The sequence below is a fragment of the Phascolarctos cinereus genome, unplaced genomic scaffold (assembly GCF_003287225.1).
Source record: "Phascolarctos cinereus isolate Bilbo 61053 unplaced genomic scaffold, phaCin_HiC Scaffold_726;HRSCAF=1367, whole genome shotgun sequence".
In the NCBI taxonomy this organism is placed as follows: Eukaryota; Metazoa; Chordata; class Mammalia; order Diprotodontia; family Phascolarctidae; genus Phascolarctos; species Phascolarctos cinereus.
In genome coordinates, this window is record NW_027556098.1 from 41,459,232 (window position 1) to 41,480,181 (window position 20,950).

A 20,950-nucleotide genomic window follows, 5' to 3' on the forward strand; every position below is an offset into this window, starting at 1 on the left:
GCTTAGCACACAGTAAGCACTTAATAAGTGTTTCTTGACTAACTGACTGGCTACCCATATATAAGATAGGGGCCTATCCCTTCCATACTCCACCCCCATGCAAGTTATGCTAGTTTTTCATTGAGAAGTGTTGATATCTTCCTCAAGGCTCATTTGGTTCAGAGGACTAAACGCTGACTGTTGACATCATATCCTCATTACCTGAGAACAAAGCAGGTACCAGGAGCTCCAGGGGCTTTCTGAGGCCTGGGTGTCTGAGATGGATCATAATGAGTAATGTCATCCAAGGAACTTCATCCAGCTGAATTAACTAGAGATGTCTTCAATGCCTCTTCTTATTAAATATACTTCTCTTATTTTTTTTTTAAATTATTGAATGGTATATCATGGTCTCATTTTGTTCCAGTATTAAACTTAAGCTATCAGTGGAATGGCCTTAGTCAGGTTGGACTGCTCAGGTTGCACATCACATTTCTGGTGGTGCTTTTGTTGATGCTTCTGGAGATTGTTGTTGCCCTGGGAGACTGGAGAGTAAAATGTGGACGTTTCACAAGGAGAAACTAATGTGAATATGCTCTATGACCTTAAGAATTTAACCTTGAAGAAAATTACAGTAAACTGTGTTTTAGGCCCTCTATCTTTGTTGGACCTTCCTGCTGATTAATTAAGCCTTTTACAAGTTCTGTTAGTAGATATCTTCAAAGATCTTTGTCTTCAAAATATCCTGGAGGGACTACATTTGGGGTAGGGACAAGAAAGGTATGTAACACTGACTGCTTGGTCCTCATTGCCTGGAAGGCCAGATATATTACATTTCATCCCTCCCCTAGGTTTCTCCACTACCTTTAAGGGACTTTGGGGGTGTGGTGAGGCTCTTTACAAATAGCTGCAGCCCCCATTGATGTTGTTCCCCAAAATTTAAGGCAGATCTCCTACACACCAGTTCAAGTTAGCCACTAAAAGTTGGATTAACTTTTACAAAGAATATTTACTGCAAAAGGTATAAACACAACTATGCAAGTTTACTCCTCTCAAGACATGAGGCTTAATCCCTTTTTGTTTCTCTGCCTCAGTTTACAGAGGGCAAGATTTGTAGCTTAACTTGCTTCCTATAGAGCACATAGTCCCAGTTCCAAGTCCAAAATGCTCATTGGGCTTACAACCCAGACACTCTGCCTCTCTCCAGGATTCTCTGTTGGACTGGCTGGCTGCAACATCCGCACCTGGAATCTTGGTTCCAAGGTAACAATGACTAAAACTCCAAATTCAATAGAGATAATGCTGGCAACTGAAACTGAAGCCAAGAGAAACAGAACAGAAATAAACATCCTTTATGACCTATTCATGGGTCAAACAAACATCCCTTATGGCACATTCACGGAGCTGGGGTAAAAGAGGGAGCAAGGAAAGGAAGTTCTTCGCTTCTGCCACATGCTAGGTAAATAATGATCTTCACTCTCTGGATGTAGCAGGAAAAACTGTGCAGGAAAGACAGCAAACCCCTCTGCCTTCATGTTAGGTGATTTGAGAATGCTCCAAAGGCCCCTTCAGAGATATTTTTCACCTCATTTTAAAATGACAAGTTCAAAATAACATGTTGTGCTCAGTCCTTGCTCAAATTTGATGCATTTGTATTGATTATAGTTATCACTACACAGTACTTTAGGGGAAGTATTCTGAAAGGAGTGCCTTATTGATCAATCAGTAAACATTTCTTAATTGTCAACTATGTGCCAGGGGACTCAAAAAGAAGCAAAAGATAGTTCCTGGCTTCAAAGAACTCATTTTCTAATAGAGGAGACAACATGCAAATATGAGGATAGATAGACAGACAGATAGAAGATAGATCGATACATGCGTGCATACATACATAGGTACATAGATCCACACACAAAAAGCAAGTTATATGCAAGATAAATAGGAAATAAGAAAGAGAAGGCAGTAGAATTAAGAGGTGTTGGCAAAGGCTTCTTGTAAAAGATAGAGTTTTAGTTGGGACTTAAAGGAAGCCAGGATTAAAGGATTGTCCACTCAATGCAGCCTCTGAAGCTGAGATGCAACAAAGTATGGATCGATTCTCTGTTATTTTTGCTAATTTTGGCCTAACAATTTACATCAAGAAAACATAGATCCACAGCATCCATAAGTGGAACCATTGGTTATAGCAAATGGAGAAGTTTTTAATACTGCAGATAAGTTCACTTATCTTGGCAATATACTTTCCGGGGATGTACATTGATAATGAAGTTTATGCATGCATTGCCAGAGCTAGCTCAGAGTTTGGGAGGCTCCAAAGGAAAGTATGGGAAAAAGAGGTATTAGATTGCCTACCAGACTGAAGATCTACAGAGCCCTTGTGCTGACCTCATTGTTGTATGCCTGTGAAACCTGGACAGTGCATCAGCACCATGCCAGAAAATTGAATCAGAAAATGAATTCCATTTGAATTGTCTTAGAAAGATTCTGAAGATCATCTAGCAGGACAAGTTACAAGACACTGAGGTCCTTTCTCAATCTAAACAGCAAAGCATTCAAACTCTACTACAGAGAGTACAATTCTGCTGGGCTGTCCATGTTGTTTGAATGTCAAATGTACACTTGCCTAAAAGTCTATTTTACTTTGAAAAGTAGAAAATAAAGGAGTACCCATGGCAGAAATGAATATAAACTAATTTTAATTTGTAAAATCGCTTCTTTTATATTCAGTTTGTGTTTAGTGTGTATTTTAAACATCTTTTAAGTCCCTCAGAGAATATTTTGTTTTCCTTCTTCATGGAGTCCTGGCCAATTTTACTTCTTGCTTAATCACTCATTTCTTCAGTTGGGCTAGATACTTCCATGAAATGGTATTTCAGCTGATAAATCAGTTTATTTCCAGGCTGGGTCAAGCTGTGTTCTGTCACCTTGCTGGTTCTTCTCTGCACTTAACTATCTCTTCTCCTAGCTCTGGTAGTCTCTGCTTTTGCTGAGACAACCTCTGATGGATCTTCTGACTTTTAAAACACAGAGTTGTAACTTAGCCAATCTGCTTTCCGAATACTCATATTAGTGAGATAACTACTGAAAACCTCTCTAGTGATTTGGAGGTAAATAGCCATAGTGCCTTTTGCACTGGGTATCCAGAATAGAAAATATTTTACTCAGGGTGCCTTTCATTCCTTCTCTCATATTCCTAATATTCTTCTGATATTTTCTTTTTTAAATAATGGTTTATTTCATAGAATTAACTTTTTAAGCACAATTTAGGAGGACTTGTAGTAGTTTCATATCACTGTACCAAAAAGTATGCAACCAAGAAGTTTGTGACCCACGTGGGATTTTCTTCGCAAAAACTGCAGTGGCTCGCTTATAGATCGGGAACCAAGGCAAACAGTGTTAAGACACTTGCCCCGAGTCACACAGCTAGTAAGTGGCTGAGGCCGGATTTGAACTCAGGAAAATGTTTTCTTGATTCCAAGCCCAGTGCTCGATCCATGAATCTAGCTGCCCTACCACAAAGTTTGCTTTCCTGAATAAGCAGTGTTACTATTTTTGATTGTTTTAGTTCCTGCTATGATAACATCATACCCAAATACTACCCTGGCTACTCAGGGTCAAAAGAAGGAAATGATTTGTACAGCCCATGGTGAGAAACCCATTATAGTCCGATGGGAGAAAGAAGACCGAATCATTAACCCAGAAATGGCCCGATATCTTGTGTCCACAAAGGAGGTGGGAGAAGAAGTCCTTTCTACTCTGCAGGTACTGAAAACTGAAAGATATTGCTTGAAGCATAAACCACCAAAAATTACAATAAATCCTTTTTGTTTTCTTTACCACTCCTGGGTGTGTATGTATATATGTATGTGTGTGTATATATATATATATGTGTGTGTGTGTGTGTGTGTGTGTGTGTGTGTACATATATAAAATCATTTAAAATTATTAATAAAACTTTCTTCTCTTTCTCATTATACTGAAAGATTTTACCAGCCTTCTGAATATTACCGTAATATTCAATCAATATGAATAAGAGCAAAAACATTTTTATACACATAGCGGGGATTCCAGATACAATAAAAGAGTCAGAAAAATGGGCCTTTGACAAATGTATAATCCAAGAGGAAGGCTTATGTTCCAGGTATATTTTCCCCTTTGTGAACTAAATAATATATTGATAATGTCAGGCATCTGAGAAGACTTGGAGTAACTGTAATAATAATGATAATAATTTAAATATAATATAAATGATAAATAATAAATATTATATTAATAATATTATAAGGAAAATTATGTATTTAGAAATGTAGGCCCACTTTACTCCTTTTAGAAAATAAAATATGGTGCTAAACAAGTATAATTTTTTATTAAAGGTGTACAACTTGACCCTATTGTTGAGCTAAGAAATGTATTTAGCACAAGGAGACAAAGGTGCTTTAGCACATAAAGGGGAAAAGACCCTGCATTTGAAAATTTCATAGCAATTCCATGCCTTTCTAGGATTAGATTTCATAGATTCCGTACCTTTCTGATTAGATTTTCGTAGAAACAGATCCTTACTATATTATTTGAAGCCATCAGAAGATTGTGTGTGTGTGTGTGTGTGTGTGTGTGTGTGTGTTTATGTATATTTAGGATATATATCAAATTGACTATGACATGCCATCCAATGAATAATAACAATTTCACCGGTTTGCAGATGACTTTGACAGTGTACTCTCAATACATTTGAATATACACACAGATGCATACACATAGTAGCTCTCTTAACAAATTTTCCTTCATTATTCACCTATGTGGAGCAGTAGATTGGGAAAGATAGGATAAAGGGGCTAAGTTTGGAGAGATTCTTAAAGCTAGTCTGCTGTGGTATATTTCTCACTTTTGCACACTACTGAAAAAGTTGTATTTTTTTTTCTATTTCACATATAGATTTTGCCAACTCTGAGAGAAGATTCTGGCTTCTTTTCCTGTCATGCTATCAATTCTTATGGAGAGGACCGTGGAATAATTCAACTCACTGTGCAAGGTAGAAAAACAGTATAATGAGATTAAAAAATAAATACAAAGTATTATAAGAAATTTTATAGCTTAGGAGAAAATATTTGAAGAAATCAAAAAACAGACAATAAAGGCCTTTAAAAAAAACTAACAGCTAGCAATGAAGCTTTTGTAGAATGAAAAAATGGGTAAAAAATTAATATAATTTGTTCTGTCTTAGCAGAATTAGAAATTCTTCTTTTTCAAATTCTCATATAATGTATGTCAACTACCAAAACTGTAAAGAAGAGTGGATTTGGGGATCATAATTTTTACCAGATAGTGACTATCAACTGAAATATTATTCATAATACCATGCCACATTGTTATAGTTTTCTAATACAGTGAAAGGTAGAAGAGTATGACACATTTTGAATGGAATTCCTCTTCCCTGAAATATGATTGAGAAGAAAATATTTTAAAACTGAGTGAATTTTAATGTCCTATTGAAGTAAACTAAGATGGGTTTCATTTGCTTTTTATTACCCAGAACCTCCAGACCCTCCTGAGATAGAAATCAAAGATGTAAGAGCACGCACTATTACCCTCAGATGGACCATGGGATTTGATGGAAATAGCCCAATCACAGGCTATGATATTGAATGCAAAAATAAATCAGGTAATTCCTTTATTTATGTAGAATGTATGCCATTAAAAAATCTTTTTTTTGCATTCATGTCATTTGTTCTCTTTCCTCATTCAAATTACTTTGTAACCCTTTTTATATTCTTAGCAGATACAAGGTTAAACTTTAAGGGCTTTTAAAGATCCTTTCCTTTCCATTATGTATCTTTCCCTAGCATGGAATGTGTCTGTATGTCATTTCAATGGTTTGAGGTCTGTGTAAAGGGATACTTATTTACTCAGCTTGCCCTGTTATGCTTTCAGTATCCATTTACTTTTGAAATGCTTCTAAGCAACACAGATCAAAGTCATATTTTCCCATGATGAGCTTGACATTAGAGCTATTGATTGTAATGCTCACTTGCTTCCTGACAGAATTAGGCCACTATTATTATTTTTTACCTCATTTCTTTTCTCTTTCTAATTTTCCCAGTGGGGTAATTTCTCTGAGTAGTTACACATCAGGACAACTGAGCTTCAGCTATCCTTTCTTTTTCTTCCCATGCTATTCATTCTTATGGAGAGGAAGGAAGGAAGGAAGGAAGGAAGGAAGGAAGGAAGGAAGGAAGGAAGGAAGGAAGGAAGGAAGGAAGGAAGGAAGGAAGGAAGGAAGGAAGGAAGGAAGAAAGGAAGGAAGGAAGGAAGGAAGGAAGGAAGGAAAGAAGGAAGGAAGAAGGAAGGAAGGAAGGAAGGAAGGAAGGAAGGAAGGAAGGAAGGAAGGAAGGAAGGAAGGAAGGAAGGAAGGAAGAGGGATATTATTGCTTGCTGAGCCTCTAAAATGACTTTGCATTAACGTATTTGAAATATAGCAAGGGTTAGGCTAGTGACACACCCACAGCATACAGCTAGAGTTGGCACGATGAGGTTAGGTGATTTGACTATGAGCTAACAACTCATATGTAAAGCTGACCACTATCAGGACCACTAAAGGTGTGTTTATTAGCTTAAAATGGAAAATATAATTGCCATTTCAAACTTTTTCATCTTCTGCTGTGGGGATAAAATACTCAAGCTGCAACTTTCATTTTGAAATTTCCAAAAGTCTATCAAAGAGAATGAAGAGTTAGAATGGCTAACTTTATTAAAATAGCTAATAGAGTGAGAGGAGGCCACTAAATTGGCTTCACTGACATTTTCTTCAACATAATATTTATTTTGGATTGCATTGTCCTGACTTACTAGTATTTTTAATAAATGTTAAACTAAGTGTGTCTATCCCCCAAGGCTCTTGTCTGGCCCTCTTCTCTTCTCCTCTCTTCATGGTTGGTCTCATCAGCTCCCATGGACACACACACACACACACACACACACACACACACACATACGTGTGTGTGTGTGTGTATCCATATATATCCAAATACAAAGCTTCACATTCTCTCCATTAGAGTCAAATTGATTACATATAACATTTCATCTCCCACCTCCATGCTTTTTGCACTGGCTATGTCTGGTGTGCATTCATTCCTCAAATTTGCTTTTTAAAATGTTCTTTCTTCAAAGAACAGCTCGTGTTATTAATTCTCTCTCCCTTGAATTTTCTCTATACTACTTTATATATTCTTAGCTTATCTGTGTGCATGTAAAGTGTACAACATGTATTGGGACAGAAGTTGAAGGGATTGAAAGTTATCAAGAAGGAAAGTTAAGGTATTAATATTAATTAGTTAATGCCATCTTCAAGGCCCAACTCAAGGATCACTGCTTCCATGAAACTTCCCTATTTCCTCATGCTAGGACAAATCAATACTTATCCAAATTTCATGCACCAGTCTTTTCATTGTCTCCTTACTTGATAACTTATATGATATTTGTGTCTATACAGATCTTACCCTTCCTACTTTTTACCATACTCCTTAAAGTCAGAGATTATGTACTTTTTAATCATAGCAGATATTTAACAATCATTTTTAATCCCAAATAAACTATTTAAAGTGGACAATGTGCTTTAGTGAACAAACATCTTCCAAGCTATAAATAAATAACAATAAGGGTATTTGAGGTATTGGACTGTTGAATGTATATAAGTTTTTGAAGCTAGAAATAATTCACTGATGAAAAGGTAGATATGAATAAATCAAAAACTGCAAACTAAAAAAGCCTTCCTCAGCTGTCAAATGAAAAAAAATGACCTTTGAAAAAATATTTATTGGGATCACATGACCAACAAAATCTCAGAGTATTTATTTTTTGAAAAAGCTATTCCAACCCCAAAATATCAAAAGGCAGAAACTATGCAGCCTATATAGAGCAACTGAAACCAAAGTCATAGTATAAGAAAGCAAAGATCCAGTACAAGTTAAAACCTCATGAACTAATTCCAGATAACTTTAAAACTTGGGGTTATATTGATTACCCTTAGGATTAAGACCCTGCTTGTTTTCAGACAAAATTCCAATGAGCAATTTTTAAAGCACATTAGTAATGTTTAGTACTTTTAATGTACGTTATTCTAGAATATACAAATAATAGTTTTAATTTCTCCACTTATCCCAAAATTTAAGCTTTACACTTTGAAAATGTAGAATAATCTCAGAATTCCAGAGAACAGCAGCAAACTAAAAACTAAAATGAAAAGCTAAACAAATTCAGAAATGTTTCCTATCTTTTCTCCAACTTCTTGTCTTTTCCTTCTTCTTATTGAACCTCAAAATAAATAAATAAATATATACATACACACACACACATATACACACACGTGTGTGTGTGTGGGTGGGTGGGTGTGTGTACTTTGTTGCTCATCTAGCTTCATGTTATTTCTCCGTAGGAAATGGGAACAAGGGAAATGTACAACAAATGTTCTCACATTCAAAAAGAAAGCCATCTGACACTGCTTCCAGTTCCTATGATGACTAAGTTTTATAGAACTGTTCTTTATATCTCACTCTCCCTCTTCCCACTTTAGTAACTTGGGCAAAAATGAGAAAGAATTAATAATAGAAAGAAAACATAGGTTTTACTCATTTTTAAGTATTTGGGCCAAATCAAAATGTTCAATTTATTTCACTGTACCTATCACTGAAAAAAATGTCTGTGAGGAGTTCCCATTTAGTGGGTAGAGTTCCCATGTAGTGAGAAGAGATGTCAGGAAATTAATGTCAGGAAATTCTCCTTTAAATCCTACCTTAGACAATTACTAGCTGTGTCAACATGAGAAAGTCACTGAGAACTACTAGTTAATGTGACAACGTGAACAGATGGAGGCCCCATTCTCTCCCACACATCCCAGAAAATAACAGAAGACAGTGACAGAAGCCAGCAGAGACTGGGAAAGAGGTGACCCCAGAGAAAGGAGTGAGAGCTGTGGTAAATGAGCCTGAAATATGCAGATTCTGAATAAATATCTTCCAGGGAAGTCACAAGCTAGCAAGTACTCCAGCCATCAGAGAGGGAAGATATATCTAAGCCCTGGACCATCAGAAGAGAAACTAGAGACAGAGCTCACCCCAGTAAGTCACTGCCCAACCCTTCTCAGTGCACTGAGAGTCAAAACAGGAGACATGGCCCATTCTATATCTGGGAACACAAAGTTCCCAGTATAAATTCAATGGAAAGGATACTTTCCAGAATGCCTAAGACCAAATTGATTTTTCAGTGTCTGAGTGAAGCCTTTCAGAGCCACAACAAGATAGGGATATATCTTGTAATTATGTAATGAAAAGGAAACTTATGGGCTAAGGCCAGCACATACTACAGACACCAGGAGGTAGAAGCCAAGGACTGAAGTAGACTGCAGTCTAGTATCAGGCAACTTATTTAGTTGCTAAATGATAATAATAAATAATAACAGTAATGGCTTATAATAAATAGCATAGCCTGACTTCAGAGGTGTATAGGACCAAAATAATCTACCTAACCCATGAAAAAGTTCTGGAATAGCTAGAATGTGTCCCTGTCACAAAATTCCATTCCAAAACTGAGAATGAAAATATGCATAAACTGACAAAAACATTGACCAATGAAGACATATTATGGGTTAATTAACCCCAAGAGATAAACCCAGAAAAAATAATATTACTCAACATCAACTATAAGTAGAGCCTTGGAGAGGTAAAATAACTTGGTGAAAGAAAAAAGTCCAGAAATGGAAAACTGTAAGAAAATATAAGATATTTACTTTTTTTTTAAAATGATCTGAAAAACAGGAAAAGGAGAGATAATTAAAAATTAATGAACTTCTTGAAAACAATGACCAAATAAATCCTCAACATCATATTTCTAGAAATCCCAAAATAAAGATGCCCAGATCTATTAGGACCAGAGAGCAAAAGGGAAAATAGAACTCAACAAACACCTCCTGGAGAAATACCAAATTAACAACACCTAAAGATTTCATAACTAAAATACAAAGTGTTTGTGCTAAAGTGAAAAAACTCAAAAGAATGAGTTCAAAAATGAAGAAAAGATGGGTTCACACAAATCTTGACAACAATAAATTTGAAAAAGAGAAAATCTTAGAATAAAAAAAGAGGCAAAAGACAATGGCTTAAAATAAAAAAAAACAGCAAAAATGAGTATAATTGCAAAAGGGAAAAAAACAGATCTTTATTAGAATAGACTGTCTTTAAACACTATTGATGAAAATACCAGGAGTTCAACAGAAACTTTGTAATTCAAACACAGCGCTCAAGAAGAACCTAAGAAGTTAAATGTATTTGGGCAACTAGAAAGGACTAAGTTATTTTGAAGGACTTAACATTCTAATGGGGAGATTATTGTTTTTTCAGAATATTGCTGTCTTCATAGGTCTTAGAAAAGGTTATGTAATCTACAAATATATGGGATGATTGTGGTTTTGATGTGATTTTATGGTTTTAAGAGATGAAAGAAAAATAGGGGGAAAAAGAATATGCTAAGGGAAAATTAGGATGAAGAAAAAATTACTACTCATAATTTAGGTGTGTGAAAAGAAGAGTATTACAAACATGAGGGAGATATTGAGCAATGCAGGCTTCTCATTAATTTTATTCTCTTTTTTTTTTTTTGCATTTTCTAAGGGCAATTGGGGTTAAGTGAGTTGCCCAGGGTCACACAGATAGTGAGTGTCAAGCCTTTGGTCTGAGGCCAGATTTGAACTCAGCTCCTCCTGACTTCAGGGCCGGTGCTCTATCCACTGTGCCACCTAGCAGCCCCTTAACTTCACTCTCAAAGAAAGAATACACATAAGTTTGGTGTAGAAATGCATTAAACTCAGCAGAGAAGCAAGGGGAAGCAGCGACTTGAGAGAATCAGAAAATGAAGACAGAATAAGAGAGGAAGTAGCCAGTCATGAGGAAAATAAACATCAACTTTGGAGGATGTATAAAAAAAATGTTGATAAAAAAAGAAAGTTTAATAAGCAGAGATTGGGGTCTGGACTTGATAAAAAGCAGAGCAGTAGAAACAGATCACTTTTTTGTAGATTGTTCTACATTCTTCTATTATACAAAGAGGGAGCCAGGAGAAAAGTATAAAATGATATGAAAATACACAATTAGTGGTATAACTGTGAATATGAATTGAATAAACTAAAAAATACAGGAAGATAACAATGTATTAGAAAGAAGAATCAAACAATATTTTACTTAAAAGAAACACACTTGAAACATAAATATTCACAAAGTATTAAAATATGGGACTGGAATAGAATTTGTTATGCCTCAAATGAAGAACTAAAAAGAGCAGGACTAACAATTTTGGTTTCAGATAAGTGAACAATAATGGTTAAAGAAATAATAATGGAAACTATATTATGCATGGAAAATATATTAAACATGGGACTATAGGGATAAATATACAGTAAACTTTCTAATTGAGAACCTCAGTACCCCCTTTCAGACCTAGAAAAATCTCTAAAAAAAAAGATAGCTGATAAAGAAGTTAAGAATCAGAACAGTACATTATAAAAGTTAGATAGAATATAACTTTGGGAATTACTGAATGTAAATAGGAAAGAATATACATATTTAAAAAGGTATACTGAACTTTTTCAAAAATGGACCATTCACTAAGACATAAAAAGCTCATAAAAGCTGAAATGCTATCCTTTACCATAATGCAATAAAAGTGGCAGAAAATATAAAAATAAAAAGGATGAAGAAAATTGCAACTCCCTTTTAAAGATTTAATTGCTTAATGAAACTAGTACCCATTTTAAAAAATAATGATGACAAAATAGATCATAGAATATTCTTATCATAGATGTAGAGATATAAGGGACTTCAGAGGCCATCTAGTTCAGCCCCCTCATTTTAAGGATGAGGCCCAGAGAGATTATTAATTACTTAAAGTCACACAGGTACTTGATGTCAGAGTTGAAATGTGTACCTTTGCAAGGGATTTAAAAAAAAAAGTAAAGTTTGGGGGAAAATACAATAATTTTTGGAAGGGTTGGGGAAGGACAAAGGGCAATTGTAGATACAATTTTCTGATTAAATGTGGGAAAAAATAGAAAATTTAGCCCAATCTCTTTGACTCCAGTGTCATTGTTCTTTCCACTATACTAAGATGACTTTGATAAACAGTTAGCTAACTGTGGGGGGGGGGGGGACAATATTGGCAAAATTAAAAATGAGAATGATCAACAAATGAGGAAAGGATAAACAAAATTATTAGAACTTTTTCCCAATTACCTGATAACAAAGCTAGCACTTTAAATAAATATATAAAAAATACCAAAAAAAGCCCAACAGATTAACAGAACAAGAAATAAAGAATTTAAACAACCCAATCTCACAGGACCATATGGATCTACAAGTTGTGTCTATTGAACATTCAGTGAACAATTAATTCCAAGAATACATAAAATGATTAAAGAAATAAGGAAAGAGTGGATCCTAATAAACTCCTTGTATAAAACAAATATTGTACAGATGCTTCAATTAGGAAAGATAAATCAAAGAAATGAAACTATTGACTAGGATTTCTAGTGAGGATGACCATTAAACATAATATTTGAAAACAACAAATATCACATGGTAATATCAATAGACGCACAAAACTCTTGGGAAAATTATAATTGGGGAGATAGAAGGGGTGGAGACAGGATGGTAGGCAAAGGGCAGGGATTTGCCTGAGCTCTCCCAAATTTGCCTCCAAAGAACTTTAAATAATGTCTCAAAACAAATTCTGAAGTGGCAAAACCCATAAAAAGATGGAGTGAAACAATTTTCTAGCCCAAGACAACTTAGAAGGTTGGCAGGGAAGGTCAATTGCACCAGGGCGAGAGGGGAGCATAGTTCAGTGCAGGCTGCACCCTAGCAAATCAGCAATAGGCTTTAGGAGCAACTGAATCTGGCAGTGGCAGTTTCCAAACCTCTCACCCCAAAGACAGTAAGGGGTTCAGACAACTGGTCAGAAGCAGGTTACGGGTGTCCTTTTGCTGGTACACAGGCAGGATTCTGTTGTATTGCCTATATTTGGATTTGGGTCACAGGAAAAGGGATCAGGCCCAGAGAAAGGAGAGACACTACCATGCCAGAGCTCATGGCCACTGTGGAGTTGGAACACTAGTCACAGTTCTAGGACGGGAAAGAGTTCTTGTGGTCACCCACAGAAAAGAACGCAAGATGAGAGTAGTAAACACAACTGTCCTTAGATCATGCCACCTTGGAAGAACTGAAAACTTAGACGTCTTCAGTATTATCTCTGAAAACAGCTACACAATAACCCTGAAGCTTGGAGCAGTGCCCCCTCCACTCCAGAAGCAGAGCTTCATGTCAGCATAGAGGTAAAAGTCAAGAAATAGCCTGGAAAACTGAGCAAACAGCAGAAAAAAAGATTCTCTCTATAGGAAGTTACTGTATGACAGAGAAGATAAAAACATGAAGTCAGAAGAAGATAAAAGTCAAAACTGCTACATCCATAGTCTCAAAGATAAATATTTATTGGCCTCAGGCCATGGAAGACCTCAAAAAGCATTTTAAAAATCAAGTAAAAGAGACAGCAGGAAAATTGGGAAAAAGAAATGTGAGTGATACAAGAAAATCGTGGGGAAAAAAGTCAATAGCTTGGTAAAGAAAGCACATAAAATTCTGAAGAAAATAATATGGACTAGGTCAAATGAAAAAAGAGGCATAAAAATCAAGTAAAAAAAAAAGAATGCCTTGAAAAGCAGAACTGGCCAAATAGAAAAAATTCACTAAAGATAAGACTCCTTTTAAAGTAGAATTAGCCAAATGAAAAAGGAGCTACAAAAGCTCACTGAAAAAAATGATTCCTTAAAAATTTGAATTAGGCAAGCAGAAACTAATGACTTTATCAGACATCAAGAAACAGTAAAACAAAATCAAAAGAATGGAAAAAAAGAGAAGAAAATGTGAAATATCTCATTGGAAAAACAACTGACCTCACAATAGATCCAGGAGAGCTATTAAAGAATTGTTGGACTAGCTGAAAGCCATGATTGAAAAAAGAGCCTTGACATTATTTTTCAAGAAATTATCACGGAAAATTGCCCTAATATTCTAGAACCAGAGGTTCAAATGGAAATTGAAAGAATCCACTGATCACCTCCTGAAAGAGATCCCAAAACAAAAACTTCCAGTAATGTTATAGCCAAATTCCAGAGCTCCCAGATTATGGAGAAAATATTGTAAGCAGCATGAAAAGAGAGAGAGAGAGAGAGAGAGAGAGAGAGAGAGAGAGAGAGAGAGAGAAAGAGAGAGAGAGAGAGAGAGAGAGAGAGAGAGAGAGAGAGAGAGAGAGAGAGAGAGAGAAATCATTCATATATCATGGAGTCACAGTTAGGATAACACAAGATTTAGCAGTTTCTACATGAAAGGATTAGAGGGCTTTAAATGATATTCCAGAAAGCAAAAGAGGTAGTGTTACAACCAAGGACCACCTACCCAGGAAAACTGAGTGTAATCCTTCAGAGAGAAATATGGGTGCTTAATTAAGCATTCCTGGTGAAAAGACCAGAGATGAATAGAAAATTTGACTTTCAAATATAAGACTCAAGAGAAGCGTAGAAAATTAAACAGAAAAGACAAGTTTACATGGAAAATGATACTTGTGACTCTTAAAAATGTTCCCATTATTAGGGTGGTTAGAAGGAGTATACCCAGACAGAGGGCACAGGTGTTAGTTGAGTATGATGATCTAAAAAATAAAAGGAGTGAAAAATAAAAATGCACTGGGAGAAGGGGAAAGGGAGAGGTAAATTATCTGGCCTAAATGAGATGCAAGATCATTTACATTGGAGGGGAGAGTTGGAGGGAGCATCTGAAGCTTACTCTCACTGGAATTGGCTTAAAGAGGGAATAACATATACACTCAGTTGGGTATAGAAATTTATCTTATCCTACAGAAAAGTAGGAGAGGAAGGGAGTACAAGAAGGAGAGGGGGGCTGATAGAAGGCAGGGAAGATTGAGAGAGCTGAAAGTCAGAAGCAAAACTCTTTTGTGAATGGACAGGGTAGAAGGAAAGAGACAGTTGGGTAAACAGAGGGGAAATAGGAGGGAGGAAAATGCATAGCTAGTAATCATAACTGAAAAAATTACAGCAAGTTTCTCTGATAAAGACCTCATTTCTCAAATATATAGAGAACTGAATCAAATTTATAGAAATAAGAGTCATTCCTCAATTGATAAATGGTTAGAGGATATGAACAAGTAGTTTTCAGGTGAAGTAATCAAAACTATCTGCAATCATATGAGAAAATGCTCTAAATCACTATTGATTAGAGAAATTCAAATTAAAACAATTTTGAGTTCCCACCCCGCACCTATCAGATTGACTAATATGACAGAAAAGGAAAATGACAAATGTTAGAGGGGATGGGGGAAAAATTGAGCCACTAATGTACTGTTGGTTGAAGTTGTATACTGATTCAAGCATTCTGCGGAACAATTAGGAATTATGTCCAAAGAGCCATAAAACCATGCATACCCTTTGACCAAGCAATCACACTAGTAGATTTTTATTCCAAAGAGATTTTTAAAAAGAGGAAAAAGAGCTATATATACAAAAAATATTTATAGCAGCTCTTTCAGTGATGACAAAAAATTGTAAATTGAGGGAATGTCCATCAATTGAGGAATGGCTGGAAAAGTTGCTGCATGTAATTTTGATGGGGTACTATTGTGCTGCAGGAAATGAGGAGCAGGATCCTTTTAGAAAAATCTGGAAAGACTCACATAAACTGATGAAAAGTGAAACGAAAGGAACCAGGAGAGCATTGTATAAACTAACAGCAATATTGTATCATGATCTGTGAACTACTTAGCTATTCTGAGCAATACAGTGATCCAAGACAATTCTGAAGGACTTATGATGAAAAATGCTATCCATCTCCAGAGAAAGAACTGATGGAATCTAAATGTAGCTTGAAACATACTCTTTCTTTGCTTTATTTTTCTTGGGTGTTTCTTGTCTGTTTTTTTAAGCAAGATGACTAACATGGAAATAAGTTTTGCTTGACTACACATGTATAATCTATATATTAAATTACTTGCCTTCTCAATGAGAAGCTGGGGAGAATTTGAAACTCAACAAATTTTTAAATGAATGTATAAAAATGTTTTTACATGTAATTGGGGAAAAATAAAATTGTTAATAAAAATATAATACCACTTTATGTTAAAACCTGTTTTTAAAATTGAAATAATTGTAATTTCATTAATATGGTAAGTAGGATCTGTTTTCAACCAAGAGATAGGATTATCTATAATGAAAAAAAAATAGGGATCTTACCAATAAGATTAGAGGTAAAGTTATCCATTGGGACAATAGGTGGCACAGTAGAGTGCTGGGCCCCAAGTCAAGAAGACTTATGTTTCTGAGTATGAATCTGGCTTCAAACACTTTACTAGCTGTGTGACCACTTAATCCTGTTTGCCTCAGTTTCCTCACCTATAAAATGAGCTACAGAAGGAAATGGCAAACCACGCCAGTATTTTTGCCAAGAAAACCCCAAATGTGATAACCAAGATTCAGACACAACTGAAGGAGAACAAGAAAAAGATATGCATTATCACTACTATTTTTAAAATAACTTCTGAATTACTAGTTATAGCACTAAGAAGAAAAAATTGACAGCATAAACAAAGGGAAAGATGATGCAAAAATTATAGCTTTTTGCAGATAACATGATGGTTTACTTAGAAAGCACTAGTCAACTAAAATTAAATGAGAAAATAGATACACTAAAGTAGCAGAACATAAAATCCACTTACAAAAGTGTCAGTCTTTCAATAAAATGCAAATAAAAAGGAAATTCTTTTCACAAAAACATACAGGCTGTATAAAATATATGGTAGTCTTCCTACCACCACATCTCAATATCACATGGATATAACTGCAAAACACTTTTTACATTATTTCCTTTAACATCATAAATCATTTCTTCCTCCAGATAATTTTTTTAATCATTTTGTATCTGTAAATTTGATAATTTGATTGGCATGGCACAGAGTTTTTAAGTTAACTTTGGTAGTACTATCATTTTATGATGTTGACATGGTCAAGCTTTGAGAAGATATTTAATTTGTTCTTTATTTCTTTTAAGTAAAATGTTATAAATAGATGTACATAAATATTAGGTGTGATTTGGTGGATTATTTCATGCACATGTGACTAGGACTTCCATTTCTATTATCACATCCTATATTTTCTTTTAATTTTAAAAGAATGTTGTTGATTTCTGTGGATTTGTTTTGTAGCCTGAAAATTTACAGAGGCTATTAATTTCCAAAATTAGTTTTCTTACTAATTTCCCAGGATTTTCTAAGTAAATCTTCAGGAAGTGATCAGCAAATAGGAATAGTTTTGTCTCCTTTTTGCTTATCATCATGTTTTAATTTTTTTCTGTTGTCCTATTGATATTTTTAACATTTCTATTGACAAAATACCAGTAGCAAAAGGAGGCAACCCGTCAATTAATACCTTTTTTAAAAAATTTAGGAATCTCTTAATGTTTCCCCACTGTACAATCTTTTTTTAGATACTTATATTTTTAAATTTTTCTTATACATTTTAGCATTTTTAGTATAAATGATTGTTATTCTTTGTCAAAGGCCTTTTTCTGCATCTCTTAACATATTCATGTGGTTTGGGTCACCTTGAATTATTAGTTATGTTGTTTTCCTAATGTTGAAACATCTGTGCATACCTAGTATAAATCCAATTTGAGCATAAGAAGTGATAGCTAAATTGCTGTCATTTGGAAGGTAGATTTTTGGTCAAAATTTTATACAAATTTTTTTGTATCAATATTCAACAATGACATTTGTCTAAACTCTTTCATTGCTTTACTCTCTCCTGGTTTAGGATTAGGATATTTGCTTTATAAAAGGAATTTGGTAGAATGTGTTCTTTCTGAAATTTTTAGAGCAATTCATCTAGCGCAGGCATTGTCACAAAAACAGGTATTAATAGCTATTAATTTACGTAAACTAGGTCTTAAGTTAAAGTTTGATAGAATTATAAAAATCTTTCCTATCACTTTCATATTTAGTTTAATTATCTTTTGAGATATTAGATTATTAATATCCCTATCTGATCTAGTAAGCTGGGCATTTTATATATCTTTACATAGTCATTTATTTTGCACTTTTGGTTTTGTTGTCATATGATTGTGTTTAGTAAGATCTGATTTTATTTATTTCTTCTGGGTTTGTTGTGATTTTTCCCTTATTCATCTTTTTTTCTTAATTTTATTTGCCTCCTTTTTCTTTTCAATCATTATAATGGGGATCTGGTGCCTTCAAAGATCGCATTTCTGGCTTGGCTTTCTACATGGAACACAATGGGGAAATGTTTTTCCAGAAGAATAATCATGGGAAATGACTGGACATTCTATAACTGGTTCGTATTGGCTACTCTTATAGTTAATAGTATCTTCATTGGCTAGTACTATTGGTGTCTTCAAAATGACCTGAGTTAGCTCTAGCCACTGCTTTGCTTCATCCAAGTCTAAGAGGTTCACTGACTGCTTCCTAACATCTCATGAGAGACTATGTTGTAAGACTAAAGGCCTCCAAGCCTTCAGCCCCTCTGAGACCAAATGGTCCAAGAAATGGTACTGGACCCCAAATTCTTATGGCTCAGACTCCTGACCAGGGTCAGAGACTCTTCTTACTGTATCTATTGCAAATGAGAACAAATGTTCCAACACCCATTTGTCAGTATGTCTTGAAAGGGGAAAAAACCTTGAGGCCTTTGACCTTACTGTACAGTCTCTTACCAGATGCTGTGAGAAGAAGACATAGATCTCCTCCAGAATGGAATTGAGCAAAGTTGTGGCTGGAGCTGACTCAAACTTTTTTGAAGAAGCAGATAATACTAGCTACACAGGTGATTGAAAAAACTCCTTAAACCCACATGTTTAGCCATTTGGAACCACTCACAGAATGTCTACACATACTCCAGTCTCTTCAAGGTATTCCCTTTACACATCATCACAATTCTCCCAGAAGCAATCTTCCCAACATCCGCCATGTGAAAAAGGTTGTATCAGCAGAGCAAACTGATAGGGTCTGGCCAAACCCCTATATTTTCAGGTTGGATAAAGATTTATCAGTGTTGGTAATGTAACCACAGAAAAACTGAATCTTGGCCCAGAGTTCTGCTGCACTGAGCCCATTTTTTTCTCCCAAAATGGGGAATCTGCTAGATTTATGCGCATGGTCCAGAAGAGGTTCAGTCCCAGGGGAGCTCTTCCCTAATGAGACTGAGGACTAGGCTTCCTTTTTTCGCACTCTTTGGTTTGGGTATTTCCTACCCCAGAACCTAGAATATGATTGATTTTAATTTAGTTCACATCTAGGTTTCCTCAAAAAGTAGGAGTGAGTATTCAATGTATAATATGAATGAGGTATGAAATAGGTATTTTTTTTCTACACAAAAAGGAATACCAAACACAAAATAAGCACACATATGACAATAACAAACTTTAAATAGGTTCAGTACCTCAATTTTTATCTGCTATTGTAATCCATTCATAGACTGTAACTTTAACCTCATCATAACATAAAGCAATTTGTGGGACTACTGATTAGGCATTTCATATTTCTCCTGACTCACAAAGTTGCCTCCAAGTCTCAAACATTCATCTCAGGGTATTCATTTACCTAATATCAGGAAAGAAAACACAAAGCTCAAGAGGCATCTAGATGTCCAGGTGCCAGGGGGCTCACTTGAGTCTTCTTCTCTGGCTTCTATATGGATATAGTCTTCATGGTATTGGGAAGAGAAGGACAAGCCCTTCTGCATCTGTCCTAGAAGTCCTTGAGTTACACAGTGCCACATTCAAAGTGGAAAGAAGAAAGTGCCAACCAGAAATTTTCTCTCCTTTCAAATGATGCAGTACCTGCACTCCCTCCACAGAAGCTGTCACAGAAAGGATCAAGGGACCACTCAGGGTGTGCTTCATGTTGAATTACCAAGTCCTTTCAGTCCTGAATCACCACATAGCTGGAAGAACCCAAGGAGCTTGACATCTCTGAATAATCCAAATGCTGTAAAACTGTCACTGGAATTCTAAAAAGTTTCAAAGAACATATTCCCTGGAATAGTCCCTAAAGAACCAACTTTTGGTTTTGTTCACCACTTCTATAGTCTTTGGGGCATCTAATTTATCTATTTTTCTTCTCCTTTTCAAAATGTCTTTTTTGTGCTTATTTTGAGTTAGCTTATTCATTGGCTTTCTAATTTTTAAGTACATATTCAGTCCATTAATCCTCTCTTTTTCTATTTTGTTGATGTATGTTTTAGGGATATAATTTTTCCTCTGAGTACTGCTTTAGCTGCATCCCAAAAATTTTGGTATGTTGTCTTGTCCTTGTCATTTTCCTTCAAAAATCATTAATTTCTATGATTTGTTCTTTGACCCACTCATTATTCATTCTCCATTTAAGTTTGTGTCTTTTGGTTAGATTTCCTATTTAATACTTTTTATTGCATTAAAAGCTATAACATATTTTTAGTATTTCTATCTCTTTACATTTATTTGAAATTTCTCTGTGGTCTATTTTTGTGAAGTCACCATGTGGTATAGAGAAATATGTAGAGGGTCCATTGAGAAGATACATCATTAAGCTCCAATAGTTTACTCATTGACTATCTCCAACAGTTATTCTATATTTTCCTATTTTTGTTACATCTGTCCACCTCTGGAAGAGGAACATTAAAGTCTCCTCCTATTATTGTATTATTGCCTGTCTTTCTGCAATTCAGTTAATTTTTACTTTAAGAACTTGGATGCTATGCAAATTGGGGAATGCATTACTGATTGTTGTGCTCTATTTAATGATTCTATTTAACACAATGCAATTTTGTTGTTTATCTATATTGATGTCAATTTAAAATTTTCTTTTATTAATATGATTA

At 35.2% G+C, this 20,950-nt stretch overlaps 1 protein-coding gene across 1 annotated transcript in view; it reads left to right on the plus strand.

The window, feature by feature from the left end:
* DSCAM (DS cell adhesion molecule) overlaps positions 1-20,950 on the plus strand; it is a 933,525-nt gene that overhangs the window by 705,070 nt on the left and 207,505 nt on the right. Inside the window, exons 12-14 of the mRNA XM_078146483.1 lie at positions 3,545-3,741; positions 4,912-5,008; positions 5,510-5,638. Of these exons, the coding sequence (XP_078002609.1) occupies positions 3,545-3,741; positions 4,912-5,008; positions 5,510-5,638 (423 nt within the window). The remainder of the gene's footprint in view (positions 1-3,544; positions 3,742-4,911; positions 5,009-5,509; positions 5,639-20,950) is intronic.